We start from the raw sequence: 16,214 nt of genomic DNA, 5'->3' as shown, positions 1-16,214 counted from the left end.
GAAAAAACACAATTGGGATTTACAATTTAGTGGCTAACAAATTTACATTCTTTACAAAGTTCGCATCTTGAAAGCTTAGTTAGAAATTAATGAAAATTGAAAATAAATTCGACATAGAACAGGCAACAAACAAAAAAACATCCTTGAAAAAACGCAATTAGGTTTTAAAATTTAGTGGCAGACAAATTTACATTCTTCGGAAAGTTTGCATTCTCGGAAGCTGAGTTGAAACTGAATGGAAATTGCTAGATTTGCAAGAAAAAGACAAATGGCCAAAAAGTGTACCAGAAAAAAACGCATTTAGGACTTCAAATTTAGTGGCAGACAAATTTACGTTCCTAGCAAAGTTAACGTCTCGAAAGCTCAATTGAAAATGAATGGCAATTGAAGCTGAATTCGCCAGAAAAAGAAAATCGGACGACAAAATTGCTTGAAAAAAAACGCAATTGGGTTTTAAAATTTAGTGGAAGACAAATTTATGTTCTTAACAAAGTTAGCAGTTTGAAAGCTGAGTTGAAAACGACTGAAAATGGAAGCTGAATTCACCAGTAGAAGCAAAACGAACAAAAAAAAGTCCAGGAAAAACTTCAATTACGTTTTAAAATTTGGTGGCAGACAAATTTGTATTTTTATAAAGTTGGCATCTTGAAAGCTGAGTTGAAAATTAATGAAAATCGAATCCAAATTCGTCAGAAAAATAAAAACGAACAAGAAAATATCCAAGGAAAAACACAATTGGTATCTAAATTTAGTGGCAGATAAATTTAAATTCTTAACAAAGGTAGCTCCTTGAAAGCTGAGTCGAAATTGACTGAAAATTGAAGCTGCATTCACCAGGAAACAGAAATCAGACAAGAAAGTTTTCAAGAAATAAACGCAATTGGGTTTTAAAATTTCGTGGCAGGCAAATATACATTCTTGACAAACTTAGCATCTTGAAAGCTGAGTTGAAAGTGAATGAAAATGGAAGCTAAATTCACCAGAAGAAGCAAAGCGAACAAAAAAATGTCAAGGAAAAACTTCAATTACGTTTTAAAATTTGGTGGCAGAGAAATTTGCATTTTTATAAAGTTGGCATCTTGAAAGCTGAGTTGAAAATTAATGAAAATCGAATCCAAATCGCCAGAAAAATAAAAACGAACAAGACAATTTCCAAGAAAAAACACAATTGGTATCTAAATTTAGTGGCAGATAAATTTAAATTCTTAACAAAGGTAGCTTCTTGAAAGCTGAGTCGAAATTGACTGAAAATTGAAGCTGCATTCACCAGGAAACAGAAATCAGACAAGAAAGTTTTCAAGAAATAAACGCAATTGGGTTTTAAAATTTTGTGGCAGGCAAATGTACATTCTTAACAAACTTAGCTTCTTGAAAGCTGAGTTGAAAGTGAATGAAAATGAAAGCTAAATTCGTTAGAGAAAAAAAACACAACAAAAAATCTCCTAGAAAAAAACACAATTGGATTTTAAAATTTGGTGGCAGACAAATTTACGTTCTTAACAAAATTAAAATCAAAAAAAAAATCAAAATTAAAATACAATGAAGTTCTTAACAAAGTTGATGTTGACTTGAACATTTTCCTCTAAATTTTCAAGCCGCTCCTATTAAAAAAATATAATTAAAAAACTGATACATTTTTCAATAATTCACCAGGATTAATAGCCTAGATTATAGCAAACAAAATTTGAAAAAACATATATAGAATTTACAAGTGTAACTTTAAATTGCTCCAGTAGCATATCGACCTGTTGATAGCATAACATTGACCCAGAGCAAAACTGCACAATACCGCAGAATAACTCCCGTTATGTTTTAATTATCGTACCAACAGTGCGAGAAATAATTTCTATGCAAATTGAACCTGTTTAACTAGTACGTAATCGCGTTTGATTGCCCATAGTTGGAGAAACAATTTGAAAGAAAATTACGATTGTATTGAATGAATGTCTTCATACTCGATTCAATTAGTGTCTTTAGTTTCTCCCCATTGCCTGCCTGGATAGATGGCTTCAATTTCTTAGCGAGCTAATTACATGGCAAACATGCCATTAAAACAACATACAAGGCAGGGCGATTGACTTGGAACCACACTTGCAAATGACTGCATCAATAAAAGCTCTAATTAAAGTAGGAAATTGTATATCTGGCCCGCCCTTTTTTGCGAGCATATCGGCATTAATCAACCTTCATTGTCGTTGCTGGCTGTTTAATGTGATGTTTTCAACTTGAAGCTCTAAGCTATAAGTAGTCATTAATCCGATTAGAATACTGAAAAAGACAAACCATACTTTTATATTCCACCTACAGGCTCGTTCATATATTCTTAAAGACATAAGAGAAACAGACAAATCTTAGATAAGGAACGCCCGTAAAATTAGGTACTTCAGCCATCAAAGGTAATTTATTTCCACATCTGTTTATTGTATTCGTCATGTGGCACCCTTGGGCTTGACATTTAGATTCTCGGTTTTAAGCACTTTAGATAGACCAGAGCCACCCTAAACTCTATGTTGTACATCAGTGGCTTCCAGATAATCTAAACACGCATATAAGTGCATTTTTTATATATGCATACGCTGATCCCATCTATTTTTTACATTTTTTACAGAGAAAAATATGTTTGAATCATTCGATGGCAACTATTTTCATAGCGATTTGTTATTGATTCAAGTCATTTTCCTATAAACTGTGACGAAACATTCAACTTAATATTTCATATTTCCTGTGGCATAAACAGAGAAGTTCTGCACCGAATCACTCATCAAATTGTTAGGAATAACTAAAGCTAAAGCCGGCTTAAAATAAATGTTTTAGTGTCATATGTTCGCTAGAAGTTTATTTTGGATTAATATTTTCATAACTAGGAATATTTACTTTAATCACAGACATACAGTCCATTAAAAGATCATTAAAAATTTACTCGGAACGTTTGTTAACATCAAGTTTTAATATTTCTGTTTTTATTCAATTTTATGTAAATAAACTGAATCGGAAGATGTTTTAATAAAAGACAAATCGGTAAAAAGAAAAAGTAGCGAGATGTTTACGCGCTCATCGGTATTACGTAAACGATTATATCCTATGTTAATATTTATGAGAATTATTACGTGTTAGTTAAATTTAACATTATTATTTCTTACACATTTGTGAAATCTTCAGAGTGAATGAGCGTCAGATTTTACAATTAACCAATTGGAGGCAAGGCGATTGTTTATCGTTAAGTTAATCTGCTTCGGAAAGATGCCATCAGTTAAATCATACATATTGGTTTAGGATGTTCCAAGAACTTCCCACTGAAGATCAATTTATATGATTTTATTAGGTTATTTTATTCCATAAAATCTAAAGGAAAATGTTCAGAGAAGGACTTATCGACATCAATCTGGAGAATAATTGTCTTATTTTAAGCCCTTGCTTGCGTGCAAATTGTTTATCTGCTTAACTACGCCATTACTCTTATAAGTTTGAGGCTCGGCTAATTCAGAATCGCTACAAATGTATCGAGAACCATCAATAAACACACAATATTCTCGTAATAACGTTACGAGACCGTCAAGACTGCAATTTATGGACGTGATAGACTTAAAAATAGTTGCAGCATCTCGTAATTTCCAAGTTGCAGCCATTGAGCCTTGGGCGAGCTTTTAGAGCCTGTAATTATTTCTTTATCTCATTGCTGAGGTCGGAGAGAAATATTCCTCTCGTACTAATTCGTCTGCTGTGTGCATTGCACTTGAATAGATTAGCCCTCAATGATTTCTTCCTCTGTGTATAATTGGGGCAAATTCACAAGACGGTTTCCTTAAAGGGTGCAAAGCTACATCCATTAATCCTCAAGCGAGCAATTTTCAATCGGCTGCTGGCTTGCCTCTTTGACTAATAACAGCATTTAAATCAAATCCGAGAGGAATTCGAACATTCGAAAAGGGGAGGCAAAAGATCACAAAGTTTGCGTCTCAAACATTTTTTGCCCAAAAGCCAAACTAATTTAAAACAATCAAGGACTACAGATGCAAACAGACGACGATGGCGTCTTCTTACCAGTTGTTATTTAGAAAGAAGTTAGTTACAGTCGACTTGAGTCGCTTTGGAAAACAAATCTGTTCTTTTAGGCGGAAAATTAAATAATTTGTAAATGTACCCATTCCAGATCGCTTTAAGGAGTGGGTTTTCAATTTAATACGTTTCGAAACTGAGCTTTGATGATTTTTTTTTCTGTTTACGCCGATTATAAAACGTAGTCGGCCGTATGTAATGCTAATAATAACCGAATTCGTTTTGGGCAACGAGTTTAATAACCTTGTTGTCAGTCATTTTGTATTATTTATTTGATTTAGTTAACCCACTTTTTTATACAATTTTTTATACGTTTCTTGCTTTACATGTTTAGTATAGTTTTTAGCGAGAAATTCTTTGTGGCGTTTTTAATTTGATTTTAAGCTACGTTTCTTCTGAGTAGTTTGGGACAGTATTTAAAGCAAAATATCAGTTGCTTCTAAAATCTTTAGTTTTGAGGTAAAAGCTTTAGTGATTGAAGCTGCTGCAGTTCAACTATTTATGTGTTTTAATTTCGCTGTATTAAATTGTTGAGGCTTTTGCTGTCATCGCTTGAACAATCGCTGGTTTCCGAATCGAACCCGACACTCATCTATTCAATATCAATATAATTCATAAACAGGAGAACCAGAGAATAACGACGTTTTGAGTTTGTTTCTTTACCTTTATTTTTGAATCGCTTTACATCCGCAGAATCTGTATTGCTGATATCATTTTCATTCAGTCCAACTTTATTCAGTTTTTCTTTGGTCTTTGTTGCTTTTTGCAACCGATCTTCACTTCCAAAAAATATTCGGATTTAACATAAATTTCTAATTTTGTTAGACATTTTACAAAACATTTCATAATTATATTTCAACCCACATGAAGATCGACAGACAACAAAGAACGTCACGTATTTAATTAAAGGTTCTATTGTTTAAATGGCTTTTGGAATATGAACTAGACAAGCACATGGCCTGAAACTACAAATTTTTATGCGCTTTATAGTGCGAGGATTATTTTTTCCTTCATCCTATTAATATTTTAGTTTTGTTGGATTCGAAAGCGTTTTCCCGAAAATGTATGGCAATTGCTCCCAGAATTCCATTCGTTATTTTTGATGAAATGTTTCTGTCTGTTAGTTTCGAGATTTTTCTTGATTAATCTTTTAGAAAGAAGTTTCAGAAACATTAACATTAACTTTGCATCATGGTTAATTTTCATTTTTTCTCTACGTTTCCTTTTACTCTAGGGCGATCAATTTCTTCAGATTTTCATATACTTAGTCAAAATCAGCGACTTAAAATCAGTGCTTATTTCAAAATTTTATGGCATTTGTCTTGAAAACAATACTTATTCTATTGCTTATGCTGTTTTATTAACTCAGTATGGGTGTTTTCTATTTGTTTCGGTATTTTGACTCATTTGCAGTTTAGTAATAAACAGGATTTTGTCGGATTTCATATTGAAAATTATGCAAATTTTTTTTTTAAATCCATATAGCTTGGTTAATTACATTTTTTGCTATTGCGATTTGTGTTGTTGCTTCAGTAGTGTGTCAATCGGCATTTTTCTTGCTCTTTTTCTTTTCAATGAGATCCAGATACATCTTCCGATGTTCTGCTCAGTGGCCACTTCTCTCAACAAGGTAGGATATTTTTAACAATTTTGGTTGATCATTTTTTGGTGTCTCTTGTTTTATTCCTCTTTTTCTACCCCAATTCTTTGCTATTGCTTATTTTCCAAAAATATACACAACAACTGGTTTTTTTGCACAAATATGCACATGGTTCCAAGTAGAAGAACTGAAACAGCCCCGTATCCTGGTTTTCAACAAGAATGAGGATCTTTTAGGTGGTTTCAATAGTTTGCAGGTTCTGTGCTATTTTTACCAACAGAATTTGCATGCAAATAATAATGGTGGGCAAAAGATCCGTGAGTCCCACACAAATGGGAACGTTGAACAAAGGTGGAATATTAAAAATGAAAACGCACTTGATATCTCGCACATGTCTAGAAATATCGAGCTGGGAATGAGGCTTTTAACTTTTTGCGAAAAAGTGCAGTAATGACCCCTCCTTATTTCGAATGCGATTGGTGTAGGGCAGTCAATCATGGGCTGACCTGTTATTAGGCTGTCTCGCAAGTTAAGCGTGAGCTCGCAATATCGTGTGTTGGCCACTCGGATAATTTTCCTCAAGAAAATAAATACTGGAACTCTCGGTTTTATGAAATAAACGCTTCGAAAGCATCATTTTCTAGAGATCCTGCCATGGAGATTGGAGGCGATGTTGCCACAGAGCTGTTCGCAGCAAGTCGAATCTCGTGTCGCTGAGAGTTCACATCACATGATAAAGGAATAAAACTCACTTTAACTCCCCTTGAATACTTTTAAAACTCCTATAATGTCTCAAAGGTCTCGACGGGACGATTGCAATTTGGAAACAAAGAAGCGAACATTTAGTTCTCCCAAATTGGCTTTTTTCCTTTGCTTAATCTCGGATTATGAATCTTTTACTTCTTCCTTTGGGATTACCTGGATGATTTTCCTATCCTCGGGGATATATTACTTTTCTCCAGCTCTCGCGCGTCTCTTAATAACCCAACTTCAATCGGATGGATCAAGCTGAGCGCAGCAAATAAAATGTATAAAAAAATATGAGTTTCTCCAGGTTATTGCCACTTTAGCACTGTATCAACAGTAACGGTGTCCGAGCGGTCATAAAAATTACACCCCAAAAATAAGTCGGATTGCCTTATCAGAGCAGAACATTTAATAAACGGCCGGGGTGCGATATATACGCAATAAAGGAAGTCTCCCGGGTAATTGAGTTTTATATAGTTCCGGAAACGAACTATCAGAGAGAAATATAGGCCCTAAATCAGGTTAAGGCTTCCAAGTTTATTTTTTATTTTTGTCGGATTAGTTCTACTTTTCCGCCTGCCTCATTCAAAGGGTTTATGTTTGGGTCTGCAAGCGCAGGGACTTTATTCGTTACGGTCAATGTGTACGGGCCTGGACGTTCAATTTTGGCTCGGAACATCGAAATTAGCCAATTTCTTTTAAAACGCACGCTATATTTGCTTTGAATGTAATTTTTCCAACTGATTGTAAATTAAATTTATTGTTTTGAACACGAATATTTTCATATTGAGTAGGGTGCAAGGTTAAAATTTTTCTTATTAGCAGGAGCATAATAATTTTTCTTGGTGAAAAATCGAAATGAAAAATTTAATTTTATTTATTTTTCTCTGTCTATTGCTGTGGGCGTGTTGATTGAGTTTTGGCCACCCTTTAGTAATGAAATTAATTTTATTTTCTTACTCTTTTATATCGTAGAAGCTATTTAAAGTTAAGAACAGTTATCAAAACATGTTCTCTGTGGAAAAACTGAAAGTTGGAAAAGTTGTGGCAAAAAACGCTATTAACATAAAATGATAAATTAAATGTAAAAAAGCGTTAATAAAATGCATGAAAAATCATATTTAGAATTTATGTAAATACCGAATTGGGCAAATTGAAAAGGTTGTTTCCAATGATATACACAATAAATCAGTTTGTCAGAACTCTAAGATTTCCAGTGAAACGTGTTTCGAATAAAATTGGCATAACCCATTTAAATTAATCCAAAACGAACGTAGCGTGGATAATTATGTGGACTGGTTCACAATCGGCTAATTTCGGTTTAATATTGGCTCCAAGCATATTTACTATAATTTACTAATAGAAAATTCGAAAAGCCGACTGACGACTGGGGGAAAAATGATTGCTTTCTGTCCGATTGGTAATCATTCGTGTCAGGTCGCTGACTTTTTTAAAACCCATGCTTTCTAACTTAAATTATTTGCGCTTTCACTATATTTTGAGTGAATTCTTCAGAAATTTCATACGTTTCCTGCTCAATTAAACATCTCAATTTTTATGCAAAAAACTTTCATCCTTTGCTGCAAGAACAGTTTGGCTTTGTTACATTGGGCCTCTTCAGAACTTCGGTTTAATAGAGCGTAGGTATTGAAAACCCAGAAAACGCCTTTAATATCAGGAATTCTCAATTGAATTTCAAGCAGGTTTTGTCCAAAAAATGTTGATATATTTTACAAAAAATGTAAACATTATTGTATTTTCAAATGAAAAACTCATTGGACTTTTTCTACCGACTGCTCTACTTAGCCAACGATAGGAGATTTATTTTCAGTGAAAGTGAGTCTGAAGAATAACAATATTTAACTTTTCTGCATTAAACCAATGTACCTACTCGAGCAAGCCCAAATTTCAAGAAAACGTAAAATGAAAAGTAAAATGCAATTAAATTCTGCATGTTGTTTAAAATTAACAGCCGCTAAACTGGAAAGAATTCCCAAATTTTGCATGATATCTTTAAATTTATGGAATGTTTGTTAACTTGAGTAATCAATAGGTAACATTGCCTAAGTTAAATATTGCACTTTTTTAAATAATTCAAAAATCAAGTAAATTAACGCTAAAAAAATATTCTGATTTTGCATTATTCTTAGTTTTACTTCATCAATTTTGGCGGGTTTGGTTTCGAGTTTTTCAAGTTCTGACCCAAAAATCCAGAGGGGTCACATCAGATGGTTTTAGTCGCCCTTCAATATCAATAATACCTTAAAAGCAAACGCTTTAGAGCAAAAAAATGCGAGTACACGAACACCAAAAAGACATCGAGTAATATAAAAATATTTATATTTGAAAAACAGTATTTTATTGAAATTTACACAAATTTAATTATTTAGTAAAGTAGTTTTTTCATTACCTAATAGCTTTAAAAAGCTGGACAAAAACCGAGTTTTGAAAAAACAGCCCAGAATTGTTCCTTATTATTTTTGCATAAGATTCAAGAATCTTTGAACGATAGTGTGTGTAAGGGCAATTTTGCTCGGATAAATGGCTCGAAAATTATTGTCTAATTCTTGTTCTGAAAGCCTTGTTCGAAAATTCGAATTTGGCCAATTTGAAAATAAGTTTTCAACCAGAAAGAAAACGCACAAAGAAGACAAAGGGTAATAAAAGGAAAACATTTAAAAAAACACGGTAATTTTCATTTTGCCTGAGATCGAATTGAGCTCAATTGATTCTTGAAAATAATTCAAGTTAGTGTCCAGTTTTTTTGAAAGTTTCTCAAATAAGATCCGCTTTTTGCTCTTGTTTCAGCCTTCAACCGAAGACATACAGTGACTTGATGGTTTTTTCGCAAATGATGCAATCTTATCCTATTTTGCATGAAATGTTTCCGATTTCAGTCATCTTGGACAATAGCCGAAAGAATGTTGATTCACGTCTTTGCCTATAAATAGCGATCAAATTCGTTGCGGTCCCCATTACATTTATACGTCAAATAGAGTTAGGGGTCAATTTCACGGCAAATACGCGAATAGGGGCATTTTCTGACTGGTGTTTGCCGACATCTTGATCCATTAGTCGGCGTCCGGCGCAAATATCAGATATCAACCCTCTGGTCAGTCGACAAATCGAACCGTCTTTGATTTATTAGTTTCATTTCTGGGCTCGTAAGTCTTCGACAAAATAATAAATATTTATGCGTCAGCAAATTGGAACGAATGGCTTCATTAACATATATTGGGCAGTTGGAGTTGGCGAGGAATTTGTGTTTAAAAAATCAACTTTACAGCACGTTTTCATTCAGGGTTCTTAAGTGGATTTTCATTCGATCGTTCGATATAAATGATTTTCCAATTTCGCTAAAGGCGTTGACAAATTGCAGTGCTACCAATATCGGATTTGACTAATCAAATGGCGTAATAAATTATCAGGGAGTGAATCCCGAAGCCCCCGGGTCATCGATTAAGCCTCCGCCCGTTGATTCGTAAAATGAGGAATCCTTCAATTAACACCAACACGGCGACAGACAGACAATCGAGCCGAGGGCTATTAAAAATAAATAAGCCAATTGTGGAGGGACATTCACGATAATTTTTCATGCTACGCTCTTGTACATTAATTCAGATCGGTTTGCCAATTTGGCTCGGCCATTCGATATTTCCCGAATTAGGCCCTTTTTAGCTCGAGTTTGATTGATATTTGGATTAATGTGATTTCGGTTGAGCCGCTGAATTATTCGTCGGAATTCATTATCCCTTTCATTTCTTTCGAACCCTGACATGATTTATAAAAAAATTGCTGCCGTTTCTCATCCACTTTCTGAATAAGGGTGATCCAAAATTGACGTCATTCCTCTGGGGGTGTTTAGGGAGTACAGGAAAAATAGTAAAACATAGCAATTCGAATCAAAAACGGAGATATTTGCAAAAAACTGCATCAGAAGAACGGCAACAATGTTTTATTGCAACAAAACCGTAGCCAGTCACTACTTCACCCATTTGAACTCGGGGTCCTTCATTCCAATTCGATGTTAGCAATTATTTTACATTCACCTTCTTTGCCATTATTCACGATAACAGTGCATGAGATTTTTATTGAATTTTATAATTTTTTCACTTTCTTGTCCTGCCAATGTGGGCCGTTGAGCTGCGTTCATACATCAGAAGAAAAACAATATTAATTTTAATATGCGTTTAAAGCAGAAGAAAAGCATGAAACTTTGCTTATTAAATCCGAGGCGGGTGTAGGTTGCCTTTCCCACAACTTTTATGTGAGCCGAAATGATGTACCAAATAAATGTGGATTCTCCTTTTACCTCGATTTTCATTATTCATTTTCTAATTTTTCCATCGGTATATTACGGAAAGTTTCTCGCGGTCGGAAACATTAAATCTGAATTTTTAATTACATCATTCGGGCAAAACAAAAATTCCATTTTTACTTTTAATTAGTCGAGAGAGAAGACCGTACTCCACCCCTAAAGCTCTAACTGGCGAGGCGTTTTTTTAAGAAAGAAATTACGCAAAATTCGCGTAATTACGGGGTTTTATAACCGGCGTTGTAATACTTCTGGACGCAGGTGCTTTTTCGGCTACGTCTTTAATTAGTGGCATTACATATTCATCAGTCGCCGTTTTCGACGATGGGAGGAACTGAGAAGGAAAAGGGTTAAAACCGTGCCAACTTTCAAGAAATAACTGTATTTTGACGTACCCCTCTTTTATTTCTTTACTCGGCTTTGGGTGGATTTTCAGGCGCACCAGCGCCGATAAATATGAACAAGCTTCAGTTCGAAGTGATATGTGAGTTGGCTCGCATTTATTTCCCGATAGTAATTGCTTTTTCTTCGTACAATAAAATTAAGTAAATTTTTAAATGTAAAATTGGCCAAATTTCTATAGATTTTTCTCAATCGAATATTTTTACATCTGCTAGAGAACAAAGCGTGCTAATTTACACAGGAAGTAAAACGCATTTAATTTCCTGTAAGAAATTGATATGGATCTTATATTTTTCATGTGCTAATTTGCCTAATTTAAAACAATATCATGACTACATTTGTCGGTTTTCTTGATATGCCGAGCGCAAATGGTGCTGATAGATTATTTGTGCTGCTTATCTGGCATTGATTATTGCAAACTAATTTGGGGATAATGAGGGAAAATTTGCAACAGCGCAAAAGGTTTGAGCTAGCAGTTTTTTAAAAAGCGGTCCTTGAAATGACCCAGAAAACTCGTGTAAATCTCCAACTAATTTTATTGGAACTTTGTTTTTTGTTACGCTCAGAGCATGACCTAAGAATCCAATCTGGCAACCTCGCGCCCTTTTCGTGCTGTAGGTAACTAAAGGTCTAGAATTTTGGTCAATTTTCATCCTAAACTGCTATTCAGGCAAAACTTGTTTACATCATCAAGGGTCTTCACAATCTTAACATTTTCCTTTTATCTCGTTGGGCGTTAATAATTTGCGATAAAACCTAAGTGGTGAAGGATTGATACGGTCTAGCGAAAAGATTATTACGATATTTTATATCTTTCCATCCGTTTCTAAGAATTATAAGCATTGATCTAATATTTAAAACGGTTTTAAAGATTTAGAAGCTTGGGATCAGGCTACACCAATTTTAGATCGGCCAAAGTTAAAAGTTCTAACTATGGAGGCGATGATTCTAGTTGTTAAATTTATTTTCAGCATGGAATAACTATTATGAAATCAAATCAATTGCTTTATTGTACAAAAAGTATAGACATACTCTCATTTTCGAAGCTGCAATAAAAGAAAACTGCATTAAAATTAGAAAAAAACTAAGTTTTAATGGAAAAAAAATATAAAAGAGCAGCTGATGATAGTTCGTCAATTTCAGGTTGATATATAAAAAAATACGGCATAGAATGTTGCAATAGTTATTCATAACACATACATACGAATCCAATTTTCCTAATAAGCGAAAATCTTGGATGGGCACACAAAACGCGATTTGTTGCCTTTTTTAAACTTCAACTGAAAATGGTTTAAGAATATACTAAAAACAACGAGACAATTGCAGCATCACTGAAAGTTAAATTTCTGATTTAAAGACTAATAGGTATTCACTCAGGTTGCTGAGTGAACTTAAATATTTTTCTCCCAAAAATCCTGCGAAATCGCGTTACTTATTTATTGATTATTACACATATAACATCTGACCTGTTGGCCTACATTTGCCACCCCCGAAAACAACCCTCTATAAGAGCATCGCTCGCCCTTTTAATCGAGGGGTGCTTGTGCGACATAACACTAGATTTTGCTCGGAAATTTCGTTTTTTCCACTTCGAAACCCGATTTTGCGTTAGCAAAACGTCGCATACAATCGCAATAATCGCCTCAAAACATAAATGTTCCAGCCATTGCTAATCCAAATATTAGTTAAAATCGCGTCAAGTTATTAATCTGACGAAACCGGTTCGATGCACATCGGCTCTACATAAAGCAGAAACACTTAAGGTAAACAATTATAATTTAGAGAGAATATCGTAGACAAAAATGAGTGTCAGATCAGATCGAAATGAACTCCCGTGTTTAGTTTAGACAATATTTAAACGCGCTGGTGCCACCGTTGTGCGTATCTGGTTTTTAGCTGCGAGCAGATATATTATCGTTTTAAAATTTAGTGTTGTCTTCCGCAGCATAATTGCCTTCGGTAAATATTTAGTATTTTCATTGTCTTCAGATGTAAACAGCAATTACAACACCTACTTCCTTTTAATATCGTTGGCGCCATGCCGTTTATTATATCAAACTGGCCTTTGAAATTCTTGAATTTGGGTCGCATACAAACGCTCCAAATGCCTTGTTTCATACTGGGTAATTTAACCTTAACTCTGAGCTCTGGGGGTGTGTATGGAAAAATTGTTAACATTGTGATTGCGATACAGCCTGAATACTGTTGTACGCAATTCACCTAACCATCTTCTTCTGTTCACTAGTTTTGTAGATTTTTCCTTTCTAATATTATCGCTAAACGTTGGTGTATTTCCCGCTCATAACAACGGTAATTCTCTACCATTTTGCAGTTCCAGGCCCGGCCGACCGCCAAAAAGAGCCCCCGTAGGACTGAGTCTGGCGGCGTCCCATCTTCAGCACCAGCAGCTGAAGAAGCAGCGAATGGACAACGGCGATTATCCTTACGAGAATGGACACATGGGTGGTAAGTGAAGAAATCCAATCATTTGAATAAAAAATTTGCTGCACGTTAAGCAACCAAACCTATTATACTGATATACATTGTGTGGATTTGTTTAATAGTTGCAACTGAAACGATTGCAATCTTATTGTCGTAATTACATTACCATTCGAATAATAATTTCATGCCCGACTTGGCATTTCATAGGCAAAATTCGATGTTTTGTTTGGTTTCTTATTGGGGCATTGTGCGACTTTCGTAAAAAAATGGTCCAAATCACTGGACATTTGCGCTAACCTGTGGTGTCTTCGTAATTCAAGAAGGCAAAAAGTGCGCAATCAAAACACTAAATGTACGCATTAGGAAACTGGTTGATTGATCTGCGTTTGCTTTGATTTGGATGATTGACTCAATTTTTTTCCTATTGCAACGTATCTAATATAGCAAAGTGTACCTGTCCCAATGTGGATATGGATGACGTTTACATAATGCACTCAATCCCATGTTGTTCCCCTCCTCAATGCGAAACACGATATCGTACTTTGGAAACGCAATTCTCTGTTTGCCTTGCCCGGTCATTCATTTCTCGATGATCGGTCGGACAACAAGGCCTATCGAGTCGAATATTCGATCCTTTTTATATGGAATGTTTGTTTCATTTGAACAATTAATGTGGGGTTTGGTTTAGAAATATTTATCAGGAAACTAATTAGGTATTTTAAGGTGCCATTTCGGATAAAATGTCCGTGAAACAAAGCAAAAGTGCATGTGTAAAAAATCTATAGCAAGCATCTTACTATCAAAATCAATCAAGGCAGAAATCAATTGAATTGTTTAACGAGGAAATTTCCTTGTGTTGCTGTGCGATAGAAAAAGTTTCACAACTTTTTTACTTCAGGTTTTTGCCTTAATAATGAATTTAATATTTTTTTCATTGTTATCAAAGTTTCTATTTTGGTTTCTTTGATGCAGATATGTAGTCATCAGAGCCTTAGACTCAATGTTCAGTTAATTACGGCTTTTTTTCAAAATTTCCTTCAGTTGCTGTTATGTGACTGTTGTCGTTTCTGTTTATACGCGTCTAATTCTTCTTTTGCGCTGTAGCATCTTACTATTTACAAAGATCAGAAAACAACATTGTGATACTAATTAGGTCAAAGAATCAAGAAAGAGAAAATAAGTGAAAAATGAAACAAAGTTGAAATGGAACAAAAATCGCCCGCAATTATTGTGTGAATTGATATTCATTGCACAGAGAGTCCCAAAACTAATCGCGATTACTCGAACTTTCGAGATTAGATTGGAAAAAGAGCAAGTGAAGTAAAGTGCATATAAAATTTTCCACTCTCCTATTTCGTGCTTGAAAAAGTTACCATAAATTTTCTCATATATTCGAAAAACTCGAGTACAATTTCCACCAAAAAATCTTAAAGTGGTCGAAATTTTTCAGTTTCTCTGTTCAGTGTCGTTATTTTTTGAGCTCGTTAGATTCCTCGAGCTTTTGCGCTGAAAATTATGAAGTTTTTACAAAAAAAAATTGCTGTTACCCATTTTTTGACCAAATTTCACACTTTCAAATGAAAGTCTTTTAGACCTTAATAAATTGTCTTCGGCCGAAGATGGTCTTCCAACAGACGATATACGGGGGGTTTGAATTCCAAATAGGGCAGATATCGTTGGTTAAATTTCGCAACCGCTAAATTAGTCGGTTCTGTCGGTTGCAATGGGTTCAGGCGTTATTTTATGGGTTCGTTCGATTCTCCACTGTCTTGCACTAAAATGCTGTAGATTTAGAGGACTTTTGGGCTGCCAGTTGTATTTGCCACCGAAAACCAAAACTTTTGAACGGAACTTTTGAAATGGAAACGGTTTTTTGAATTAAACTTTATTTCGTCAACACAAGAGGCACTTAGGGTGTTGAGTCTCAAATAGGGCAGATCATGGGTAAAACTCCGAAAATTTGAAAACTATAAAAATATTCTTCTTACATAACTCTTCTGCGTGTTACCGTACATATGGTGTGCATACAATTTGAGATAGCTATTTTAAGTCCCTTGTTGTTTCTTGACCGAATAAAACTAAACAAAAAAGTAGACGAAGAAAAAAAAATCCAATGGGTTTTAATCGGGAGAACATGGAGGCCAAGCTAGAATCCCCCCTCTTTCAATCGAGCGGTTCACAAATTAGAGGTGTGAGATACAAGTTAAGAATTTATGTGTAAAAAAGGAGGTGTGAAAATACTGTCGATCAGCTTTAAAAATTTAATAAAAAATTTTGATCATTGAAATCAGTTTTTTCTGGAAAACGGTTCATTTTATCGATGTAGTTTTTTTTGAGCAAAGCTTCAAACTATTTGAAAATAGCCGCTTGCCGTTACCATACAGGGTGTTGAAAATATGAGTAATAATGTATGCAACTGGTCACTCTCTGGCGAAATCAAAGAGCAAAATGAGTTTCAAAAACAGTTAGTCAGAGAAAGTTATACAGAGAAAATGATTTACTTAAAACCGATTTTCAGGCAGGGAGACTTTACACAATTTATTTCGTTTTTCCCGCATCTTGATAGAAAAGTTTCGCAGATTTAAAAAAATTTAACTGGTCATGCTGTTTTGACACCCTATGTATCCGGCCGCGAAAGTACCGATATCCACA

The 16,214-nt window shown here is 34.6% G+C and overlaps 1 protein-coding gene across 3 annotated transcripts in view; it reads left to right on the top strand.

Moving 5' to 3' along the window:
• The window catches only part of LOC109544295 (dachshund homolog 2), a 212,220-nt gene that overhangs the window by 43,922 nt on the left and 152,084 nt on the right, over positions 1 to 16,214 (top strand). For 2 of the 3 annotated variants that reach the window (XM_048668117.1, XM_048668107.1), the window contains exon 2: positions 13,453 to 13,586. In XM_048668117.1, coding sequence (XP_048524074.1) covers positions 13,453 to 13,586 — 134 coding nt within the window. The remainder of the gene's footprint in view (positions 1 to 13,452; positions 13,587 to 16,214) is intronic. The other variant, XM_048668109.1, reaches the window with a different exon arrangement.

Source organism: Dendroctonus ponderosae, unplaced genomic scaffold, assembly GCF_020466585.1.
Source record: "Dendroctonus ponderosae isolate FM_Combo_2020 unplaced genomic scaffold, Dpon_F_20191213v2 Dpon_F_20191213_1, whole genome shotgun sequence".
NCBI lineage: Eukaryota > Metazoa > Arthropoda > Insecta > Coleoptera > Curculionidae > Dendroctonus > Dendroctonus ponderosae.
This window is presented reverse-complemented; position numbering and strand designations above follow the sequence as displayed.